We start from the raw sequence: 25098 nt of genomic DNA, 5'->3' as shown, positions 1-25098 counted from the left end.
GGGACATGTTGCATATTTTGGTTAGAAGAACAGCAATTTCATATTTGAGTTCTTTGAGAACTCTAGGATAGATACCATCCATGCCTGGTGATTTATTTGCTTTTAATTTGTCAGTAAGGTGGAGGACTTTCTTAATTGGTAACCACGAGCTCAGATCCCATCAGGTTATACTTGAAGTTGGGGTTGTTGTTGTTTTGCCCCAACGTGCATCACTTTACACTTAACCATGTGTAATCTATTACCTTTTTAAAACCCAGTACTATGACTCTGACCTGTTGATTAAAAACACACACACGCAGTTTTGGTCAGAAGTATAGTGAATTTATAGTAGAGAATCAGAACACTATTCCTTAGAAGGGAAAGGCACAATCCTCCTGATCTTGATGATGGCAAATCTTTATGGGCACACTATTCACATCATAATGAAGTTGCACAAGGTTTGGCTCTATGTGTAGTACGTTCTCAGGATGCAAAATATTTATTTTCAAGAAGCCCAGCACATTTCGGCTCATCCTCAGTCACCATAGATTACCACAGAAGACAATCTTTTGCTAAAAAAATTCTGCAGACACTTCCTTCTAACAACCCGCTGAGGAAGCCCTTCGAATAAAGGACAGACTGAAACTTGTCGGGCTTCCTGAAAATATATTTGGTATCTTGTGAACCTGTTTCTCTTTCTGACCTGCTTTACTTACCTCCCTCTGTTTTTGGCTATATATGAGCCACAAATTCTGGCTTCCTAAATGTTTCAGATTGTAGCTAACAGTAAAATGTTTCAAATATACCTTTGCACTGGGGGACAGCGGTTGGCTGTTTTAAGGCTGAGAAAGTGAGGGAATTTGCCTTCCGCTTTCACTGACATTTTAACTATAAGAGAGCCTCTTTCAGTTGGCTAGCATGAAATCCCACCTATAGAATATCTTCAAGCCAGAAATAAATTGTTTCAATCTGAGAAATAACGCAATAAACCCCATTCAGAAGAACTAATCTGAAGCTCCTTCTATCCAGCTCCATGCACAGAAACCATGCCTATGGCATACAGCTTTGGTGTTCTTGTCAAACCCACCTGCTACAGCTTTATATCCCCTTCACAAAGCAACATGCTACTATTTAGTTAAATGTTTCTTAACAATGTCATCTGCCTGTTGACTGAATAAGCATGTTACATTTATGTTAAATGCATTATTTTCTAAACAGTGATTTTTCTCATTAAACTTGTGCCTTAAATCTTCTAAGAACTCCACTTTCAGCTTGTTTAGTTCCTTTGCCAAGCTCTTCATCTCACTTGGGGTCAGATCATTGTCTAGGGAAACAAACAAAACACATGAAGTGCTGTGGTTTAATCTTTATATTCTCTTAAATTTTGGGAGACAGAACAGTGGCTTGCCTCTTTGGGAGGTGGATCTGTGAAAGGAGTGTCTTTAAAGAGTTCTCCCATGGCAAACCTGTTCACTATGCTCTAAATTCATGGTTTTGTTACGTTGCTCAGAAGCACTGCACCTCTGAAATGTAAGTATATTCAAAGCTAGTAACAAAGCAAAACACTAAACCTTGCTAAGCATACCTTTAGCATTCTGCATTGTTTGCGAGATCATTCGCCTGACAGCCTGGTCAGCCTGATGAAGAACACTGGCAGCACAAATAGCTCGATCCATTGCCTGGCCAAGATCAATAAAAGGTTGTATTTAAATAAAACTGTGTTGTAAATCTTAAAAGGGTGCATTTAGACATGATGCTAACCCATGCTTTACAGTTATGAGCATGTGCACCATCAGTGGTGAGCTTTGGAGCTCATGTGCTTCCTTCCAGCCTTCCCCCATGCACAACGGGAGGAGATGCAAGTCTTCTGTTCATTGTAACTGATTTTTGCATTCTCTTATTTGTACACCACTTTGGATATTTTGTAATATAAAGAAGGGGTGTATAACATTTTGGCCCTGAGGGGCTGCACATGTACGCAAACCTGAGATTTCTTTTGCTAGTGCTACCAAGGAAATCCCTAAGGAGGTTGTGGGCTCTCCAACAGAATTCAAGAGGCAGCTGGACAAGCATCTGTCAGGGATGCTTTAGGGTGGATTCCTGCATTGAGCAGGGGGTTGGACTCGATGGCCTTGTAGGCCCCTTCCAACTCTGCTATTCTATGATCTTTGGGATTTCTAGTGCCAGCAAGGGAATCCCCTCCTCATCGCCAGTATCTGATGAAAGATCAGATATAAGGGATTCCCTTTCTAGCGTGGGAACCCCTAAGCAGTGCCGCTGCATTTTTCTAAAAATAAAAATAAAAATTGATGGCAGCAGATACAGAGGGATCAGGCGGGCCGCTGCATTTTTTGTACCGCTGGTATAAAGTGATGTAGAAAAGTTTTAAATCTGCTCCCTCAGCCCACCAATCAGATCACTAGCATTCCCAGAAAGGGAAAGAACTATTGCAGATGCTATTCAGAACCAAAGAATAGATCCTACCCCATAAATCTACTCCACGTTTCTCTGGCAGGTTAATTTGGCTGCTGTAATACAACCTCCCTCTGTAAGCATTTTTGCTCCCTTTCTCTGCCCTGGCCTGTTGTGAGTGGGCTTGCTGAAGGCTGCGTATGAGCATGAGGCTTGTCACTGCTCCTCCTTGTAACAACCCATGGTTTGCCATTATGTCTAAATTAAGTCAAGAGGTTTTGTTCACTGGCTTGATGCATTTAGTATATTTAATCACACTTCTCAATATAGCATACAACACATTTTAAAGCTAACAAAAATAAAACAGCATGTCTCAACAGCAGCAGAATTCTCACAACTTGGTTAAAAATCACAAAGAGCCAATTAAAATACTGCAAACAGATTCCCCCCCCCAGTACCCCCATATGTCATCAAATTTGGTTCTAGGTGAGCAAGTATGGAGTTCCAAAGTTGAGGCGCTGGTGCGAAAGTGGAAAGAGCTGGAATCGGGGCCTTGATGATCTCAATGACTGAGTAGGTTCATATGAAAATAGATGGTCCCTCAATTACCAATATTAACTATAAAAGGATGGGGATATTCAGTTACATTGGTCTTTAGCCACATTTCTGCACTCAGACTAGCATGAAACTGAACAGACGACAATTCAGCTGCTACACCTTTCCCTTGAAATCAGCAATACAGTATAGTCTAATAGACCAAATGGTAAACAACTTGCAGCCTTAAGCAAGTCACAGTCAGTTCTCTGCAAGGAGAATACAGGCCTACTAAGCATGTTGTGAAACAAAAAAGCTAGTAACCAAAAGGTATCTGTTCATATATTTTAAAATTACAATTATCGCTTAGTGAAATACTTGGAAACGCTTATACTTGCTTTGTTTGCATTATGTTTTTGACAATGGGATCTGATAGTGATAGCAGTTTTCTGGGTTATAGCCATTTCCTTTACAGTACTATTTATTCTTTGGGACAGAAACTGAATAGTAAAGGAATCAGATTTCTGTGTAGAAAATATTCTGCTCCTGGGGGTATAACTTGGAGCAGATAACTCTCCAATTCTAATTATTATTTTCATCCCACGTGCCAGAGTCAAATACCCATCCTCAAGGTGCACCCTTGGCCTTCTGTCCTTTGCAACACTATTGAACTTATTTGTAAGTTGTGGCTTTCTAATACCTTTAGTTCTGTATTCTCTTCCAGGGGTTTCACTGGGGTTTCCAAAGCGGTAGATAACAAACCAAGCACCTGAAGACTGAATATAAAAATAAATAAACAGAACTGTTACTTGCTGAAGGCAATAAGCCTTAGACAATAAAATGCCAGACAGTGAGTTCAGAGATCAATGTTCAAATACAATTCAGCCACCAACTCTTTGGTTTTTGACTTTGGCAAGATATCTTACGTGCCCCACCTCTCTCAAAAAGGGTTTAGTAACTTCTCTCAGATGGCTTGTATCTGGAAAGGGTGTTGTTAAAAGCTGCTTCTCACTCAAGTTTCTTTCTTCTGACTGACTTAATTTCCTTTGGTGCCATCCAATGGGAGAAAAGGACACGATCTGCTAGGGTTGTTTGTACTTACAACTTGTGGGCAAGAGCAAGGCAAAACAAGCTAATACAACCATGGGGGCTACCAAACATTGATCCCAACTTCACATATATGCTGATGGGTTAAGAAAAAGATTGACAGCTTGATGAAAATGTTGAAAAGTGTGAAAAAAGCAAATTCCATGTTAGGCATAATTTGGAAAGGAATCAAAAATAAAACTGCAAATATACTGCCCTTACACAAACCTATTTGTGATCACACTTGGAATACTGTATACAGTTCTGGTTAATGAACATAAAAAAGGATACTGTAGAATTGAAAGAGTTTAAAGGGCAATTAAAATGAACTCACTTATGAAGAAAACTTACAACATGGTGTGGAGGAAGTGGCTAGGGAGACATTTTCTTGCTCTCTTAATACTAGAGCCCAATGGGGTCTCCCATGAAGCTGAATGGTGGGAGATTCATTACAGATAACAATAAGTACTTTTTAATATACAGCACATAGTTAAACTATAGAATTCTCTACCCAAAGATGTGATGGCCACCAATTTGGATGGCTTTAAAAGGGGATGAGACAAATTCATGGAGAAGGGTATCAATGGCTACTAAACTTGATGGCTATATACTACCGCCACTATCAGAGGTGGTACACCTACATAAACAAGTTGCTGAGGTAGAAGGCTGCTGTTGCATTCATGTCCTGCTTGTGGGTTTCCCACAGGCAGCTGATTGGCCACTGTGTGAATGGAGTGCTGGGCCAGATGGACCCTTGCTTTAATCTAGCATGGCTCTTCTGTATTCAAACAGATACCCTGTGCTACTATGAAGCAACTTCTAAGGGAAGTGCTGTAAAAATCTAAAGTTCCACACTAACTCTCCTACTCACATGGAACTCCAGGTGAACTCCATTAGTTAATTATAATTTCTTGCTTCAATTTGACTACATACTTATCTTCGAATGAATATCCTGTGCTCTTCAGAATGAGGCTATGCTGCTCCCATGTGTATTTCTCTGGATTTGGAACTTCTATTTTCTGTACCATTGCAGAGATTATTTCTTCAGGTAACGGCTGTTTTCTTCGACAATTTCTCTCCAAACAAACCTCAACTTGACAGTCTAGGAACAACTGACAGAAGCCCAGTGTATCTAACAAAATATCAAAATTTCAAACTCATCAGCTTCTGAAGACTGTGTATAACATGCACAGAAACACTGCACAAATTAGAAGCCATCTGTAGCACCGGGTGGGGGGGAATTTAAATACTTCAGAGTTTGCTACATAGGGCACAATCCTATGCATGTTTAGATAGAAGAAAGTCCTGTAACTCCCAGCAAGTAGGATTTTCTTCTGTATAATCATGCATAGGATTGTGCCTTAGTAAGTGTAGCCATGCAAGAACATCTGCTTAACTACTATAAGTCAATATCAAATCATTTTCTTCAACATTATTGTACTCATCATGATGTGAGCAATGAATTTGTAAAACTTATATCTCATTCCTCAAAAAGACAACCTACAACATAAATGAGAATAAAACAGAACAATAAACAGAGTTGTATCTAGATTTAGGTGCATATAATAGGGATGAGCAACAACTGAAGCTATCTTTCCTGCTCCATCCTCTCCACAGCCCCCTGAAAATACTACATGGAGAGTAGGGGACCCTCCTGAATAGGGAGAGCTACAGCAGGTGGGGGTAAGTCCTTGAAAATCAGGTGGAGGCACATTCTGTGAGTGAAGCCCTTCTGTCCATGGAAGGCAAATCCTGGATCCAACATACATAATAGAAACAGCATAAAGTTATCAAGAGAAAACAAAACTATTAAGGCCTGGGGAAAAATAGGGGTTTGTCTGGGAAGGCTGATACAAAGGCAGATGAACCTTTTAGTGCTTTTTATGTAGCATCCAACACCATGAATTGTGCCTGGAAACAGACTGGATTCCAGTTAAGCACTGGCAAGACATGCTCACAATACCTGGTCCCACTTAAAAGCTGTATTTTGAACTAACTGTATTTTCTGAACTGCTTTCAAACGGTAGCCCAACCCATAGCACTTTGCAATAACCTGACATGAATATTAGCAGAGCTTTTTAGCTTTCTTGTTTAGTAAATATAAGTAAAATAAGCATGCTAAGTTAAATCTCTCTAGGGAAGGTGTGGGCTCTCTAAATGGTTTGGCCTCAATATCCTATCAGCCCTGGCCACGGTGAGGGTTGAGAGAGTTGTTGGTCAACACATCTGGAGGGCCACAAGTTGCCTGTTCCCGCTCTAGGGCAACAGAACATTTTCTAATGCAAACGGAAAATGTTCCTACTCAAATGGCCCTATTAAATTAATTTATATTGGAAATTTTTGATACAAATGGATTTTCCCCATGCAAATTAATCTAATTTGCATTGGAATTTTTTTCCAGAAAACCAACATCACAAAAGTACCAATCTTGTCATTATCCACCTGTTTAGCATTTTCATGGTCTCACTAGAATTCTATGTAAGGAGACAGTTGAATGAATCAGCATATATTGACACTGAACTCCAAAAAACTGGATAACATCACTCAGTGATTCATGACCCTCTCCTGGCAAAGGTTACGCGGTTTATGTGCCAAAACCATAGGATTGATAGGATCAGATAGATGGAAACCAAAATATGGACTGTGAAGAAAACAGATGCTGGCAGTCCTGTACCCTCAGTAGCTGTCCATTAATGTGCTACACAGAACACCTGAACCATGGCAACATCATTGAGATTTGGAGAAGATGGGAGCCATGAAGGACTTCACATGAGATACAAGCAAAGAGTTCTGCCTTGCTCACCCAGGTTAAAAATTCCTTTTAGCTTTAACATCTCAAGTCATGGTTTGCACTGCTGATTTGCATAATGTTGAGCTGCCAGCTTAAAATATAAAATCAAACTTACACTGGCGAGCTAACTGGTACACTTCATATCTCATACTGCGATAATAAAAGTTGTCATCTAAAATAAAATATATTGGTCTGAGAGGGGTAAAATCTATTAAATATTGACAAGATGCAGAGTCTTCTGTTCCTGGAGATATTAATCCTTGCTCTTTCAAACAGCGGATAAAGCTTTTCCATGTTGTTTCAGTTCTGTTTGGAGGAGGAGAATAATGGCATCCTTTAATAAGAGCTTGAAGGAAGTGTTCAAGGTACAACAATAATTCATGCCGGTACAATCGCCACTGAGACGTCTATGAAATAAAAGGACAATTATTCATGGTTAGATTACAAAGTTCTGGCTGCTGTCATCAACAATGAAGGTTTTGCTAGTTGCTTCAGTGTAAAATGGACAGCATTTGTCGTCTTCACATTTTAGATCATTTGCAATACTTTCAGAGCATCAATCACTTTTATACTTTCTCCCTGTATAACCCACTCATTCCACTTTAAGCAAAACCCCTCTTCCCTTACAAACCTTTTGCTAAAAAAACTCTTAATTTCTTCCCCAAAGAGCCACATAACTATAGTTTCTGTTGAAACAGACTAACACAGCTGCTTTCTCTGGAATTCAAACCTAGTTAGTGTAACAATAGGAATGAGTTCCACAAGGTACTTATGTTAGTCTGTTGCATCAAAAAAAATATCAAGGAAGTTGTGGCACCGTAAAGACTACCATATTATTTGCAGCATAAGCTTTCTGAACTAGAAAAACAAAAAAGTTTTTCCACAAAATCTTATACCACAATAACTTTCAAGGTACCACAAAATTCCTTGTCATTTCTCTAGGTGTGAGATTAATGTTCCCCTGCTCTGCACTACCAGATGCCTAGACTGGACTCTCTGTAGTTGGTAGATTCAGAAGGAGAGCTACTGTCAGTAGGGGTTTTATTATCATTGTAAACTTCAAAATATGCAAGCTAGTATTATCTCCCTGTTGTTGTTTATTTGTTCAGTCGTTTCCGACTCTTCGTGACTTCATGGACCAGCCCACGCCAGAGCTTTCTGTTGGCTGCTTTCTTATCTCCCTATTATTATTATTTTTAAAAATCTGATTTTTTAAAACTCGACTTTTCCTGGCATTTTATTTATGCTGAATACCAAGTATTTGATTAAATGTTTCAGTGGCAAGAAAAAACACACAGAAATTTTCAGAAGGTTGAAACAAAGATGACTTAGATTACTTTAATTAACAATGGATAAGCCAACATGCTTCCAGTGCATATGGATTTATAAACATATTAAGGTGTTTTTGCGAATTTGGACAGCAGCTAATGGAGACGTTATTTTAAAGGGGAAAGTATTGGATTATATACCAAAGTTCTGCCTCAAACTGGACTGCAATACAGAGGCTGGGAGATAAGCTTAGGCTTCATAAACTGCTTGCTAACTATCGGCTGTCAGTCAAGTTACTGTATTAACATCAGAAGAACCACCCATTAGGCAGAGAACTTTCAATGACCAATGAAAATGGCTAATATGCGCTGCCAATCGGAGGCAGAAGTCTGACAATGTCTACTGTCCAAAGCTTACCTCTATTTGGTTGAATGTCTCCATGGGAATGAGATCATCGTAAGTGAGAAGAACACACCACCATCCCTTGTACTTCCTCAGGGACTGACTCAGCTGCTGTGCCATTGTAGTTTTACCCACTGCTGGTAATCCACAAAGTACACACAGTCCCAGCTGGTGATCTCTGTCATTCTGCAGCTGATGTGCCATGGGTCTTGCAGTCTTGTGGAGCTTCCACTTCTGCGACAGAAAGAAACTGAAGGCATAAAGTTCTACACATGCTCAATGTATTCTGCCCACTAGCACTGTGGTTGTGCATTTAGGAATGGGGCTACACTCTCCTTTCTAATCACAGACACACAGCACTGAAGTGAATAACTTTGTCCAGACACCAGATTTCTTGGAAGCTTTTGATGTATTTTTTGCTTCTTGCTAGAAGGATGAAAGTGACTTTTTTTTGTAGAAATCCAGGAACTTAACAAAAAATGGAAAGAAAAGACAGATTTGTTAGACTACTAAATTAACTGCATATCTGTTAAACTAGGGCTCCCCGACCCTTTTGGGTTTGTGGGCATATTTGAAATTATGAGAGTGTATTGTGGATACAGGGGAGGGGGGCTTGTTCATTCATAAAATGGCTACCATACTGGACTTGTTCAGACACAAAATAATCATTTCCCAGTAGGCAAACTGGTGAGACTAAAATAAAAGTAACCTGCTCAAGAATCTACATATGAGGCAGAGGTGGGGTCTGAGTTCCAAAACACAAAACAATTCTTTTTAACCCAAATCAGGATGGGGTTGGAGGGCAACACTGTTTTGAAGCATGCCAGTACCCCAGTTTAAAAAAAACCAAAAGTTGTTAAATAAGACAAATATTATTCACTGAATAGAATTGGATGTGGAGAATCTTCCAGGTTCATCCTACCCCCAGTAGTCCAATCATACTTTACAATAATGTAAGAGGGTTTTTTGGTTTTGGTTTTAAAGGAACGATGCCATTGTGGCTTTAAATCTGTAGAAGACAGCCCACTGAAGACTAATTCAATATAACATGCAGAAGGAACATCCAAGTCAAACCTCCAACAATGTTGGGAGAAGTAGAACGAAGCTAGAAGTAGCTGGGACTTGGTGTGTTGCAAGGAGATTTAGAATTATACTGAAAGACTAATATTGGAGGCACCATTAGTCTTTCTCAATTGAGAACAGAGTTTTTTTTTTATTTTTTAAAGTCTTTATTAAACTCTATTTAACAAAGCGATTAAAAAAGTTAAAATATATAAAAAATATTTTATTTATAAAAATATTTATAAAATATTTGTTAAACCATCCCACTAGCCTAAGGATGGAGGAATATACAACATAGGGCAATGTATTGCAATTGTAATCTTGCTGGGCTAATGAGGTAGGAAGCTGCTCATACCAGTGGTAAAGCCAGATAATTTTACACCTTGGACTTAATAGTTATACCGTCCCTCCTTAGATGGCAGAGCATATTACCCCTCCCCCTTAATTCCAACAGTCCTTTCATGCTTTAAAACTTGTTACAACAACAAAAGTATTTGCCAACTTTTTTTTTTTTAAAGTACTCTGAGCATGTGCAGTTTTGCATTTCCAACTCATTTAAATCAAGCACCATCAAGATTACAGGAATAATATGGTGTTTGCTTTTGCTGTCCTGCTGCCCTCATCATCCACTGTTCTGTGGATGGGGAGGGGCGGGGGGAGAGAGCCTGGGCCCTGGATTTTGGCTCCAAGGTACCTAGCTGCACCACTGCCTCGTCTGATGTCAAACCTTAGTCGAGGAACATTTTTTTCAGCCAAGCCCTGTCAGTGAGGCAACCCGCGCCCGCGTGGGGGTGGAGGGGATGCTTTATCGTCACTGTAGCTCTGCGGTCGACGTTGCTGCTTGTCCGGGAACCTCCGTCCTCTTATTCGGCGCCTAATCAGGCCTCTCACGCCAATGTGGCCGGACACCCCGCACGACCCCCTCCCCTGCCTCGTCTCCCTCAAAAGGAACCGTTTGCCCTCATCAACGACCCTCCCTCGGGCCATCTCCCAGTACCTCACCCGCCTTTTTGTCCCCGGCCGCTACTCACCTGCACGCAAGAGCGCAACGAAGACGCAGCCGCAAGGACAAAGCGGGACCCACCCACCAGCCGCTTTCCCCTCAACAAGCCGCTCGCCCCTCTCTCGCCGTCTACCACATGAAAACTGAAACTGGGCCACTCGCACTCAGCCAAATATCGCGATAGCCTGTGAATCCCGCTTATCGCGAGATTTGCTGGCGCGAGGCTCGGCGGTCCTTCGGCTCTCGCCTCTGAAGAGGAGTGTGACGCCTCGGAAGAGAAAGTGCCTTCAAGCCAGTGGTGGCTGGTGACTCAGATTCCGGTGGGGCTGTGCATCCATTCTCAGTCAGAACCAGCCAGAAAGCTAAGGGAGCTATCCAAGGTGTTGAGCCCTATCCCCAAACTGGGTTCAGCACTTCAGATAGCTCTGTTAGAGTTCTGGCTGGTTCTGACTGAAACCCAGGGCTCAGTTTCACCAAGCAGGATATTCCACTATGAAAGTGGTATGAAAGCAATATATAAAAGGCAGGAGCCACACTACTGCTTTATAGTGATACTGAAGTGCACTGCAGGATCTACATTACTGCTTTATAGTGGTACTGAAGTGCACTGACAACTGTTGGGGCCCATGACACATCTACACTTATTATTATTATTATTATTATTATTATTATTATTATTATTATTATTATTTATTTATATAGCACCATCAATGTACATGGTGCTGTGCAGATTACACAGTAAATAGCAAGACCCTGCCGCATAGGCTTACAATCTAATAAAGTTGTAGTAAACAATAAGGAGGGAAAGAGAATGCAAACAGCCACAGGGTAGGGTAAACAGGCACCGGGTAGGGTGAAGCTAACAGTATAGAGTCAGAACAAACTCAATATTTAAAAGCTATAGGGAAAAGAAAAGTTTTTAGCTGAGTTTTAAAAGCTGTGATTGAGTTTGTAGTTCTCAAGTGTTCTGGAAGAGCGTTCCAGGCATAAGGGGCAGCAGAAGAAAAAGGACGAAGCCGAGTAAGGGAAGTGGAGGTCCTTGGGCAGGCGAGAAGCATGGCATCAGAGGAGCGGAGAGCACGAGCGGGGCAATATTATTATTATTATTATTATTATTATTATTATTATTATTATTTATTTATTTATATAGCACCATCAATGTACATGGTGCTGTACAGAGTAAAACAGTAAATAGCAAGACCCTGCCGCATAGGCTTACAATCTAATAAAATCATAGTAAAACAATAAGGAGGGGAAGAGAATGCAAACAGGTACAGGGTAGGGTAAGCAGGCACAGGGTAGGGAAAAACTAACAGTAGAAAGTAACAGTAGAAGTCTGCACAACATCAAGTTTTAAAAGCTTTAGGAAAAAGAAAAGTTAGTGTGAGATGAGAGAGGAGAGATAGGCAGGAGCTAGACCGTGAAAAGCTTTGAAGGTCAACAGGAGTTTATATTGATTCTGGAGGAATCAAATATAAAGCCAAGACTACGAGCTTTCTTGACCGGAGTAAGCGTGACATCGTTGACAGTAAGAGAGAATGAGAGGTGAGGAGAAGGTTTAGGAGGAAAAACAAGCAGTTCAGTTTTTGCCATATTAAGTTTCAAACGACGATGAAGCAGCCAGGCTGAGATATCTGAGAGACATGCCGAGATACGATCGTGAACATCAGGAGAAAGTTCCGGAGATGAGAGATATAATTGTGTATCATCGGCATACAGGTGATATTGGAGGCCATGAGATTGAATAAGCTTACCCAAGGGCAGCATGTATAAAGAAAACAACAACGGGCCAAGCACCAAGCCTTGCGGAACCCCTACTGAAAGGGGAAAAGAGGAGGACGAGCTACCGTTAGCCGACACGCTGAAAGAGCGACACTCTGGTATAACCTACACCAAGCAGGTTATACTGTGAAAGGGGAATGAAAGCTGCATATTGTATGTGTCAATGGGCCCCAACAGTTGTCAGTGCACTTCAATACCTCTACAAAGCAGCTCCTGCCTTTTATATACTGCTTTCATAGGGGAAGGCAATGGCAAACCACCCCGCTATAAGTCCTGCCAAGAAAACGTCAGCGAAAGCTGGCGTCCCTCCAAGAGTCAGTAATGACTCAGTACTTGCACAAGAGGTTCCTTTCCTTTCCTTCCTTCATAGTGGAATATCTTGCTTAGTGTAGATGAGCCCCCAGAATGGGTTCAGAACCCCACCAAATTCGGAGCCACCAGCCTCCACTGCTTTAAGCAATTAACTGCGATTTAAAAGGAAAGACAACTGCTAAGAGATAGGTCCGTGCGCCATTTGTCGCTTGCAAGTTATTTGTTGTCAATCAAGTTACTGAATTAGTGGTTGTGGGAAATCTTGTGGCACTTTAAAGGCAAACACATTTAAGATATTAATTGGAGCTCCATGATTCATAATTACTCTAGTTATCTACTGAATAATGTTATATTATTTAAATCCAATGTGCTTGAGCTTTGAGACATAACCACCAAATGTGGTATAAATCATCTGGATGAACTTTAGATTTCCAGCCTTCAATTCTTGCTATCTCTGGTTCTACTTGCCTCATTGTCTGATTTGTTAGGTCAGCACTGCTAACTTTGCTGAGTGAATCCTGATTTACTGCTCCACTCTCTTACTAAAGTGGCCAGATACAAAAGGAGTGCTATAATTTAAAGAGAGGGTTATCAAATGTACCAAGGCTCCCTGGGGTCTTACACCTTTTAGGGAACCCCTCCCCACAAAGTGTCACACAGCACGCCTACAACACGAATCAAACACCCTCAGTACTAGGAACCCAATGCCCTTTATACAACAAAGAGCTTACCTTACTATTGAATGCTAACTGTATGCCACATCATCTGCCTTGCCTGCCCCACCCATTCCACTTATATTCACTTACTTCAAACCAAGTCTGATTGAACTCATTTGGACTTACTTCTGAGTAGATTGCACTGTAAATAAGGAAGGTTCATATTTAGGTTTATGGAGGGTGTGAGCTACCACTTTTCCAGCATATGTAGCAGGTTGTGAAATGGTTTGTGGTGGCCTTGGCTTGGGCAGTAGAAAAATAGACTTGGAAAAAAGGGATAATTAAATGTGTGGAGAGAGGAACTTTTTTCTTTCTTTTTGCATGTAAGCAGCTTCTGGTGGTAAAGCAGTGGCAGGTGGTAAGAGGGATTGGATTGTACAAAATTTTGAGCTTCAATTGGATGTTCACCAGAGGGGGAGAAAACAGGAGCTGGTAACAACTCGAAGGGATTTTGACATGCAAGTGTTGGGTACCCCGCTCGGAATTTAATGGGGAGCGGTATATAAATATTTTAAATAAATAAATATTAGGTTTGAATGGTGACAGGTAGTTTTAGAAACCAAGCACTGGTCCCACTACTGCCCCCTTCCAGGACTTGTGTAAAACTGTGGATGTGGTCCTGTATATTTTAAACTCTGCTACATGACTATTAAAGATAACACAAGCTGGACCTGCAACAAAAATGTGCAATGTAGAATGCTCCTGTTCAGGGTTCTAACCAACCAGCCATGCCTTCCTCCAGGATATTGCATTGCATTCCCCTCCTTCCAATTTGTTGGTTTCACTCACACACACACACACACTCAAACAGAACTCTGTGCCCACCAAAATGTCATGACAAGAGAGGGCTGGCGAGGCTCTCCAAAGCACCTTCTAGAGGTGGTGGGCCTTCCTGGCAGGGGCGGGAAAACACAATTCATTGCTCCTCACGCTGTGTCGCCTGAGGTAGGAGCTTCTCCCCTTAAAGGACAGCCAGCCCTGTAAGAATATCAGAATCCTTTCTTTCATTTCCACTAGATATCCACTAGATGTCAGTAATGGTTACCTTGTTGCAGCTTCCTTTTATTTCTCTAAAGTATTTTAATGAAAACTTCACCACTCATTATTGATTGAGAAGACATACTGAAAGAAGTACTATGAAACAACAACAACAAATTGCACTTCTATTACTGATTTTTCAGTAGCTAGTGTTGAGAAAGTCACGCAATTTAAATAGCAAGATTTTTTATTTTTTTATATAAAATAGTTCACAGAGTTTGTCATTTAAAAATAAGATAATGTAGTAACAAATATTTTTACCGGTGATTTATGTAAAACTGCAAGTAAAATGGTTATATATTAGAAAATCTAGTGATAAAACAGTACCGTCATAAGTTTGATTCCTTCTTGATTCTCTATACCTTAGCGTCAATCTTAGAAAATCAAGCTAAAATGTAAATATAGAATTTCTCAGACATGTAAACATTACAATCATTTTGTGCTTGGATCTTTTTCACGTAAGAAGATTGTATTCTATGAAGCAGCCAAATGGAGCAAAAATGCTTTTAGAATAGCAATTGACTTTCATCTTGTTGGTACCTCTTGTTCCCTGAATTAGTAATACAAATAAACTTTTTGAAGTTTGCAAGGAAGGGGGAGAAGTACCATTATAGAAACAGCAACATTCAAGCCACATAAAAAATAAAAGTAAATTCTTTCACATCCTTCGTATGCAACATTATACTATCCTTTTGTTATTATACATAGTGATACAAATAAGATTTGCTATTAAAACTTTTCCAAAACCTTTTAAATGATCTTTGGATAGAAGATATTGGCACAGGGCAGGCCTATGCCCGTAACTAGTTAGTAATACATACTGTGTGCATTCCAAAACTTAAATAAGGAAAATCCATATACTACTTCAACAACCGTTTTCCATTCTTGCATTTACAAAATATTCATCTCCTTCACATCATACATACAAGCAATAATTATAATTAGTAGACATAATGATTTTGGTGATTTGTTTAAGGTGGATGCAACATTGTAAGGATACATATTCCTTCTGCCTCACCACAAGGTGATTATTCTTCAATCAGTTACTTGGTGAATCAGTAGGAAACAGTCCCGCTACATACTCTTCTGCCATACATGCCTTGAGGAGTGCTAGAAATGTGTCAGTTTTATAGTTTAATGAATAATGAGTGCTACAAATGATCTTCTGAGTTTTACCCTAATGATCCTGAAATGTTGTAGGATTAGATATCAGCATACATAGACCCTGTTCAGAGGACCCGCTAAGCCACAGTGGTTAAGTGTTTTGAGCTAAACATTATGGCTTAATGTGCCATGTAAACCATGACTTAGCGTGTTGTGTGTACCATTCCTAACCATGGTGGCTACCTACCCACAGTTTAAACAGACTCACTAATGATTTGCTGCAAAAGGGTTAGTGGCCTAACCATGGCTTAAAGCTCCATCACAACTTGGAAGAAACGCTAGCTAACACTGGCTACTGTCGCTTCTCCGTGGACATTCAGTTACTTCCTGTTTTCAAACAGGAAGTAAACAAAGTGCACAAGGGCCATTCAGTCCCTCATTGTGAACATGCTGCTTCTCCCACACACAGCAGGAGAGAGCAGCAACTTCAGTTTTCTTGTGATGCAAGGAAGACCGGAAGGCACGAGAGAGGCAGACGACGTCATGTGAGCTACTTCCGAGGAATCCTTGAGTGCCCAATAAAATACTTGTCGGATGGAGCTATCAGGGTGTAGTCTGAACAGGCCCATTGTGACACTTTATCATTGTTACATTTTATCAAATTGTTACATTTTTATCAAATGTATCTTAGGCTACAATCCTATACAAACCTGCTTGTGAATAAGCCCATTTAACCCAGTAGTACTTACTTCTAAGTAAACATACATACGATTGCCCAGGTAGAGTGAGAAAAATACCATTATTTATTCAGATGAATGCCCTTAGAAATGGTTTCCTGATTCTCACAGTAAACTATACAGTCTTCACTTGCTAAATAAAGGCACTATAGAAGGGGTACGTAGAGGTACAATTTGGGGCCAAACTACACAATACATTAACTCTACAGCATACAGCTGCCCCTCTCCTTTTACCTCACTGACAAGTAAGCTTGTGGGACCCCAATACAGATTACCACACACAGGAAGGTTTAAAGCTTCCCTCCCAATATTTGCCTTTTCCCTCACAGTTTTTAAAAAGTCTCCAAAGCAAGGTTAAAAGCTTCCATTGGCCAATTAAAACCCCAATTTGGGAAGTGGCTGAGAGGAAAGGTTTAATCCTCCCCTCCCCACATTCAGTGGTCCCGATCTGGATTGGGGCCCTGCATGCTTAGTTGAGAGTAAGTAAAAAGTAGAAGCAGCAGCTATATACTACAGATTTAATATAATATATAATCTCTGCCTCACCTTAGTACAATACTGCCACCAAGAACTAAACTATTATACATTTAAAGCAGTTAATGAGGATTCAGAGTTTTCACAGGACTAGAATACAGGAATGGAAGACACCAGGTCATCCATCTATAAGTGCTTTGCCCATTTCAGTGTAAAATCAAGCATATAAAACTATTATCTGTTTGTCTTATAACATGAAAGAAGTTTTAGAAATATCTGTCTAACAGAGATACAAAAACACTTGTAAATTAATCACTCAAAAGTATGAATGGCTAACCCACAAGTAGCTGCAGTCCTCCAATTCTTCAGTGCAGCAGGTGGGCTGTACTTCAGTGTACCGATGCTCACACAGTGGTGAGCTTTGGGATTGCAAATCATCTACTGAGGAAGAGGGGGGATTGGAATTGGCTCACTTCCGCTGTCACATTAGCAACGTTAAAGCTGACGTTGCCAACCATGTGACAGATGATACATGCAGGGTGTATGAAAATATTCCACCAACCCCAGGCTGTTTCTTTTTCTTTGCAAGCTCCTGATCCGGAAGAGCAATCTATCTATGGATACCTATTTTACTCCATTGATCACCCCTTGTTGAAATTGCATTGGAAAAGTGCTAAAACAGCCATTGCCTCTTTGACTGATTTATTTATATAATCAGTCTCAAGGTTCCCCTCCACCCCTTCATTATATATCATTCACATTTTTTGTTTATATTTAGAGCAGCTGAATTAAAAGGAACAATTGTTTATGTAAAAAAAACCAGGATCAAACTAGACATAATGCTAAGCATGCCATTAGAAACCAAGACAGATTTTGACAGCAGGTGTGCGCCCCCCACCATTTTCATTGCTCTCACAGTGTGGGTGTGTATGGGGGGAGGCGAGAGGACAGGTCAAACCTTTCCTTCCTCAACCATGATTCCAACAAAAATCACCTCCACCCATGGTTATTAGCCTTGGAGGGGTGGGGGTAAGGAGGAATTCCCATCAGCACAAATGGAAGCTTTCCCCCCCAAGGCTAGTATTATTTTATTCATTTGATATATTAGCTCAAGGCAACTAATAGTCCCATAGGGGTGCTATTTTCCTCGGAATCATGGCTGGGGAAGAAAGGGTCAAACCTCTCCTCATGTGCTGCAATCCCAATGAAAATCACACACACACACACACACACACACACACACACACACACCATGCCTGCTATTAAATTTTTAAAACCTGACAGGGTTTCTAATGGCATGTTTAATGTCACAACTAGTGTTGGGGAGCAGGGGGAGGCCTTATCCATTGTTCTGAGGACAATATGGCTAACACAAGCAGTATCCAGTAATCAAATAACTAAGACAGTCTTATCTTACTGACCTATATTGATTGAGAAACAAAATTCAAGTTATTCTTTACTTAAATGTTAGCAGTCTTTTAGAAATTAAAATGAGGTCTTTACTTGTATAGTGATAAAAAAAATAATACTTTAAAAACATTTCATTGGTTTTAGCATTGTAATCCCACCCCCCGGGGTATACTCAAGGTGTTGATCTAAATCTTTGATAATTCATTTGAGAAAACAGGTCTGCTTGGAATTGGTGGCCGTAAAGGAGGTCTTTGTGCAGGTGGCCTAAGAGAAATAAAATATATATATTAGTGCCTGGTTGCAGTTTTCAGAGATTGGGGTCAATGCTAATAGTCCCTCTAGAAATATACTTACTGATGACTTTGACCCAAGCCCCATAGATAGATTTCAACAGCATATACTTCTGAGAAATATATTCTGAACTGAGATTTAATTTCTAAATAGCCTTAAAACTTACAATTGTGAATTAGTTATGAAGCACTAAAAAGGCTCCAAGGCCTACTTATTTGTCCTTCTCAACAGCCGCAGCACATAAGCAAAGTAATGTGACTTTTTACAGTGCAGGGCTCTGGAAAAATACTTCATTAGCACTGCCATTGCTTGTACCGCTAGACAAGTAGGACAGTGTTTCTATCCATGTCTGTTTTGGCTAAATTCAGTTAATTTAAAAACACTGCCAGTTCTCACAGTTATCAGGGCCACGCTAAGTAGTTTTGTTTTCTTATTAGAATGCTGTTGGAAAGGGGTCCCTGGAAACCTGTCCTGGTGCTTGCCAAGGTGCCCTCCTCCTCCCACATCTTTTTGGATTAACAAAGTTTCTTAGCGGCAGCTGGGATTACTTCAAGGAAAAGTTGGATTCTCTTGCTGCAGCCATCTTCCTTTCACACAAATGCCTCTGGGCCGCAAACAGGGCTCAAAGCCATTCTTAGGACATGTAAAATTGACAAGATAAACTGAAAAGTGCAAACCTTGGAGCAGGAAAGTGAGATATTGTAAACATTGCAGAATTTAATGTTGCCGGCTGGGGAGGAAAATACATATAAATATAAGAAGGAATCATGTTTACTATGGAGTGAAACCATTCCATTTTTACATACTAGCAAAATACCATGCATTGTTCATGACAACTGATCTAGGGTGCTTCCAGACAAGGTTTTATTGCCTTTTACTGACTCAAACACTGAATTTTACAGGTAGTCCAGACATTGTCACCTCCCATTAGTAACCCTCCCATGTTTCCCCACCACTTTTCCTATCCTTTTTCTTACAGCAAAAGGATCTATTAAGGAGGGAAAGATGGAATAGCTGCACAATAACTGGTAGCGCTAGGAGCTGTCTGTCTGGAAGCACTCCTAATGTTCTGCAAAACTGCATTTCTGAATGGAAGATAATTGACTAAAAGAAAAAAAATGCTCAGGGTTTATGGAGACCTACAACTCCTTCATTAGTGGCAGTTACTCAAAAGGAAGCATTGTGATCAAACAAAGAAACATTCTTACCCGCCTGTTATTGACTTCATTAGGCTGTGGTCTGTTTGCAGTGTTATTCTGTCTCGCTAGCTGTGCCTCTCTAGCCCTTGGAATATAATTCAAACGAGGAGATAAAAATAACTTTATTATTTTTCAGCATTAGACTCATTGAATTCATGCATTATGATCTTGATCATTACTTCCTTTCCCAGTATCTCACTACTGACATCTGCCTTTACTTGGGTGCTTACTTTCTTTTTCTTTTTTTTTAAAGACCGGTGCTTCCCATTTGGTAATGGACATGGCCACCCACCAACTCTCATTCACAGAGAACTGAGCTCCTACAAGAAGCCCTGCCCAAGTACTACCTAAAGGGATTTACACTCCTCTATAGAAAGATATCAGGGGAGGCAAAACTCAAGATAGCTACATGGTATTTTTTTATATATAAAATTTTATTTTATTTAAAGTGATACAAAAAAAGGAATGAATACAAACAATCCCCTAACAATTAATATCAAACCAACAGTTATATGAATATGTATAATATACAAAGAAGAAAAAATAAAAGTTGATTGATACCACTTCGAGAGGAAGAAAGCTACATGATATGATACCCATTTAATACCAAGCCCCACACCCACCCAAAACAAGGGGGGGAGGAACGGCCCATTCCTCTCCCCCCAACCCCCGTGTTGTTGTTATATGTTTAAACACTGGGAAAGTTCGCACTTGCGTTCCTTCCCGTGCAGATGGCGGGAAGGGACACAAGTGTGGGCGCAAGCCGCCTCACGGTGCCTAAGCACTGCCGTAAAGACGGGGGCCTTGTCATAGATGGGGCCCATTCCATTCACCATTCCTTTTATTTATTTCATACCTCTGTTGTCTTCTCCTTTCTCTGCAGAGACGCCACATAATTGCATCCCTTTTGATAAATGCAACCACAACTAGAATTAGCACAGGCAATACAAGCAGAAAAAACACAAGCAGCCCATCTCGAAGTGATGTATCTAAGGGAGGGAAGAAATGAAAATTACTTGTTTTGCTTTTAATTGAGGTTTAGGATTGTGGTGCTGCATGAGAGAAAATTTAACCTCCCACCCTTTTCTCAATCTATTTCTGCCACCCCCATTTTGTTTGTTAGGTATATACAGATTAACTTATGCATGCCTTTTCCACATCCCCGAGCCATTTCTTCACCCCACTCCCTGCAACTGCTTTTAAAAGAAATTTAGAAATTAATTTCTTTCTTTAAAACAGTTAAGATGGATTCCTTGTTGGAGTAAGAAGAGCAGAAATGATCTGTATTCTTTCTAACATGCAACCCAACCCTATACATGGCTACTCAGAAATGTACATGAGATTAAGTCTCATTTTGTTCAGCGAGGTTCAGTTCTAAGAAGGTGTACATAGGGATGTAATCATAAAGCCTGATCCAATGCATGTTCACTTAGAATTAAGAACGTAACATAAGAAGAGCCATGCTGGATCGGACCAAGGGTCCATCTAATCCAGCATCCTGTTCACACACTGGTCAATCAGCTTCCCACAGGAAACTCAATGCAGGATGTGTGTACAACAGCACTCTCTTGCCCATGTTCTCCAGCAACTGGTGTATGTAGGCTTACTGCCTCTGATACTAGAGGTAGCATATAGCCATCCAGACTAGTAGTCATTGATTGCCTTATCTTCCATGAATTTGTCCAATCCAATTTTAAAGCAACCACTACATCTCGTGGAAATGAATTCCACAGTTTAACTATGCACTGCGCGAAGAAATACTTCCTTTTATCTGCTCTGAATCTGCCACCAACCAGCTTTGTAGGATGATCCAAGGTTCTAGTATTATGAGAGAGGGAGAAAAATTTTCTCCAAAGAATGCATAATTTTGTACACCTCTATCAATAAGTCTAACTACTGAATGGAGCTTACTCCCAGAAACATTAACATGTAATTGCAGCCTCATTCAAACAGGACAAAATATCCATATTCCAGAATACCTATATTTAAAATAAAACTTGAACCATTACAGTTGTTATTAGTAATAAACAGATGGAAGAAACATGATTTTTTCTGGATATGACTCCTTGGCATTCAAGAGGAAATTATGTAGAAGCCATAGGGTGGCGACTTATGCATCATCAAAAAGATGAAATAAACAATCAAAGAAAGAAGACATTGAAAAACACCTGCTGGTTGCATGATACAGGGTTAGTTCTCACATATCTGGAAAACTGCACTTTCAGAGAGGCTAACCCACCATAGCAGAGTTCTGAGAGGGGTGGCCAAACAGAACCACTTCATGGAAATCTGGTTTCCCTTCATTACATTTGTAAAAAAAGGGACAATGGTCTATAAGCTTCCCATACCCCAAACAGGATTTTGGAGGGATCTAATTAAATCAGGGGTGCTCTAAGAACATTCTACTGTTAATGTAACACAAATATGAATGGGAACACAGTTTCTTCTACTTTTTGTTTGAATGTAGAGTGTAATTGTATTTGATAACTATAAGTTCATTGTACTATGCACAACAATTAAAACTAAGTTTAAAAAAGAGCATGCTGATTGCATACAATGTAATTATGTTAATTTATACGTATAGGTGCAAACTGGGAAATAATGACTGATTTAAATGGAAATACAATACATCTCATCATAGCAGGAAAGACTCCGATCAGGTGACTTATGTGCCTGATTTGTCTGCTGTCTCAGTGCTAACAGTTCATGGACAACTTAAAAGCTCCTGGTCTCCCTTCTTATGATTCTTTATTTTTAAACTGGACTCAGACTGGACAACCCTTCAAATAGAGGATGCCTTTAAATAGAGGAAAATCCTCTGAAAACTAGGACACATAGCCATCCTAAGAAGACGTTAAATAAACTACATTTTCCAGAAAGAAATGACTTCTTGCATCTGGTAAAATGAAATAAAGATTTGTGATTCTTACCTATATGAGTTGGGCCACTGTCAATGCTGCCACCATAACCAGATTTGTCACAAAAAGGAGGTGCCCATCCAGGATCACAATGGCAATTGCCATTGTTGTTACATACCTACCAAAAGGAAGAAAGATACGACAGGAAGATGGAATTAGAACATTTGAAGAGGTTATAGAGGCTAGGGGAGGCATTAGGCCTCTCTTCCATTTTTTATCAAACTTCTTTGAAAAACTATTTCTTTCTTTGAGAGAAAAGACATGATTTCAAAGTTTAATCTCAAGAGATAATGTAGAAGAACTACTAATCAAAAGGTAGGAAACAACCTAATGAAAATGGATGCCTCTCAGAATAAACCACACAGAGGCAAATGTATGGATATTTCAGATAAGATTGTCCTTGGCTGTGGTATAATGGGTAAAATCCAACCAAAGTCCTATTTAGAATAGACCCATCGAAATGAGTGGGAAAATCCCATTCATTGCAATGGGTCTATTTTAAGTAGGATTTAGGTTGGATTTTACCATAGCCCCCAACACTGGGGCATATATAATATATATGAACTACTACAAGTAACAATATTGCTGGTACCTCAGTCCATCTCAATCCATAAAAAATAAAGATAAACAAGTTGGATAATAAATAATGGAGATGAATCATTAGGGAGCAGACACAATTTGGAACTAAATTTGTAAATGAAGTACAAAACTTATTTTATTGAAATACAGAAGAAAACATTTTTTCATGGCTTAAAATGCTATGAGGGAAGGATTATACTAATCTATTCTGAGTAAATATGTATACTAATATATAAACCGTATTGGATATTGGACTAAAAATGTTTGCTATCACACATTGCCTTAGTGGGATCCATGCATCACAAATTATTTGAAAATTAATAGCTGTTTCAAGTATCAATTTTACAATGAAAAATGAAAAGGCCACCATGTGACAGCACAAGCACTGTGTTTCATTTGAATGTTTACACCAACTATGAGAGGGATGAAATCTTGACATGATTATCCATCTCCTGACACAACCGGAATGGCATGAAGAAAATGAGCACCACCATCAGACTGGCTTTATAAGGTTAGAACATTACTTCAATGGTTACTAGAAGGAAGGTAAATAAATGAGTAAAGCCTGCTTGGTTGGCTTGCGATATTCTTTTCACCCAGAGTTTCCATGCCAATAGTGCATTTGTGAAATAAGTACTTGAATTTCTCCATGGCCTGAGGAATAGACTCTTCTCTTTCCCCATCCACCACTGGCCTTCTCCATCCTGGAACCCTCCTGCCCCCATTTTTTGTACCTTTTGCTCTGCTGTGAAGTGGCAATACGCAGGAAGCAGCTTTTCATTCCATAGGTTGCCCACTCCTTTCTAGTGACTGGTTCTTGTGGCCATAGCAATTACATGAAAATCCTCTCAGTAACTGAACTGCTTCTATGATATTTGGATATTATATAATGTCTTTCTGCTCTCCTATTGAAATTACTATTCATCATAATCATCTTCTTACTTACTGCACGGTCATTACATTTTCCCTTTACATCACAGTTGTAACCAAGCTGAGTTGCGTTCACACACTTGGAGTTGACACAGGCCTGAAAAAATATGAAACCAGTTTTAAAATAAAATGTGAAACTATGCAACATTTTTAAACATATCAAAGTGCAATGCAGAGATGGTGGGGAGGTTCTGGTTTAACATTAAACATAGCTTACTGTTGAATGCATGATCCACAGCAAGGCTTGGGCTCAACACACTCCTCCCTACTCTTGTTTTTGCATTCGAGAATGGGAGATCATTCCATTTTGAACTAGCCAGAGTTCCCTGTTTAATCCAAACTCATGGAACTCGAGCTAGCATAAACTTAGGTAGTTGAAACAGACCACAATCAAACCATTGTTTGTGATTCTGACTTGTTCACTAACTAGTTTAAACTAACCAGAATTTGGACATAAGAGAGAATGCTGATTAGTTTAAAACTGCAAGTGGATGCTTCTGATCACATGCTCTGGTGTGCACCAAAGGTTGAGGGGAAGCATGTGAACCTGGCATGCCACAGCTCATGCACATAACACTAAACCACGGTTTAACATTATGTCTGAATTAGCGCAGTGTGTTTACATCCCATTGAACCAAATGAAACTGAAGGACACAGTTAATACACATGGGGTACTTCTAAATGAAGCATTTATTGTGAAACTGCCATGCCTCGTTCATGGAGGGGGTCCTGATGACATCATCTTCAATTTATAGCTCTCCTGTATTTTCTTCAATCTTTTTTCCTACCTGTGCCTTTTTCCTGTGCCTTTAAACGTAAGACAGGTAGAAACTGAACACCTGCAGCTGCAGGACATGCAGAAACGACATGTCTCAATCACATGCAATTCTCCGAGGCACAAAAGGCAAAAAGTGTGACCATCGAAGGGTGGCAATTTACTGCCACACTGGGCGCATTTAGAGAAAGGGGCTTTCAGGCCATGCGCCTGATTTGAGCAGAAAGAAACATAAAGAAAGTCAAACAGAAGAAATGAAAAGGAAAGAAGTCCTCAGCAAAAACTTTGAACTAAC

General features: G+C 39.9%; 2 protein-coding genes across 3 annotated transcripts in view; both read right to left on the bottom strand.

The window, feature by feature from the left end:
- Positions 1-806: 806 nt before the first annotated feature.
- PSTK (phosphoseryl-tRNA kinase) lies at positions 807-8679 on the bottom strand. The gene is made up of 6 exons (XM_063132776.1): positions 8489-8679; positions 6918-7209; positions 4945-5143; positions 3626-3701; positions 1565-1658; positions 807-1303 (listed from the first exon to the last, which is right to left on the bottom strand). Exons 1-6 carry the CDS (start codon positions 8675-8677, stop codon positions 1107-1109), a joined length of 1047 nt encoding a protein of 348 aa, XP_062988846.1. The 5' UTR covers positions 8678-8679; the 3' UTR covers positions 807-1106.
- Positions 8680-8849: 170 nt separating this feature from the next.
- The window catches only part of LOC134402887 (disintegrin and metalloproteinase domain-containing protein 9-like), a 41199-nt gene continuing 24950 nt past the window's right edge, over positions 8850-25098 (bottom strand). Inside the window, exons 18-24 of one of the 2 annotated variants that reach the window (XM_063132773.1) lie at positions 24045-24125; positions 22532-22637; positions 20458-20590; positions 19611-19686; positions 19080-19132; positions 18270-18375; positions 8850-8892 (exon numbers count right to left, since the gene is read on the bottom strand). In XM_063132773.1, the coding sequence (XP_062988843.1) occupies positions 18297-18375; positions 19080-19132; positions 19611-19686; positions 20458-20590; positions 22532-22637; positions 24045-24125 (528 nt within the window). In that variant the 3' untranslated portion in view covers positions 8850-8892; positions 18270-18296. Of the gene's footprint in view, positions 8893-14555; positions 18376-19079; positions 19133-19610; positions 19687-20457; positions 20591-22531; positions 22638-24044; positions 24126-25098 lie in introns of those variants that run through there. The other variant, XM_063132772.1, reaches the window with a different exon arrangement.

This window comes from Elgaria multicarinata, chromosome 8 (genome assembly GCF_023053635.1).
Source record: "Elgaria multicarinata webbii isolate HBS135686 ecotype San Diego chromosome 8, rElgMul1.1.pri, whole genome shotgun sequence".
In the NCBI taxonomy this organism is placed as follows: domain Eukaryota; kingdom Metazoa; phylum Chordata; class Lepidosauria; order Squamata; family Anguidae; genus Elgaria; species Elgaria multicarinata.
This window is presented reverse-complemented; position numbering and strand designations above follow the sequence as displayed.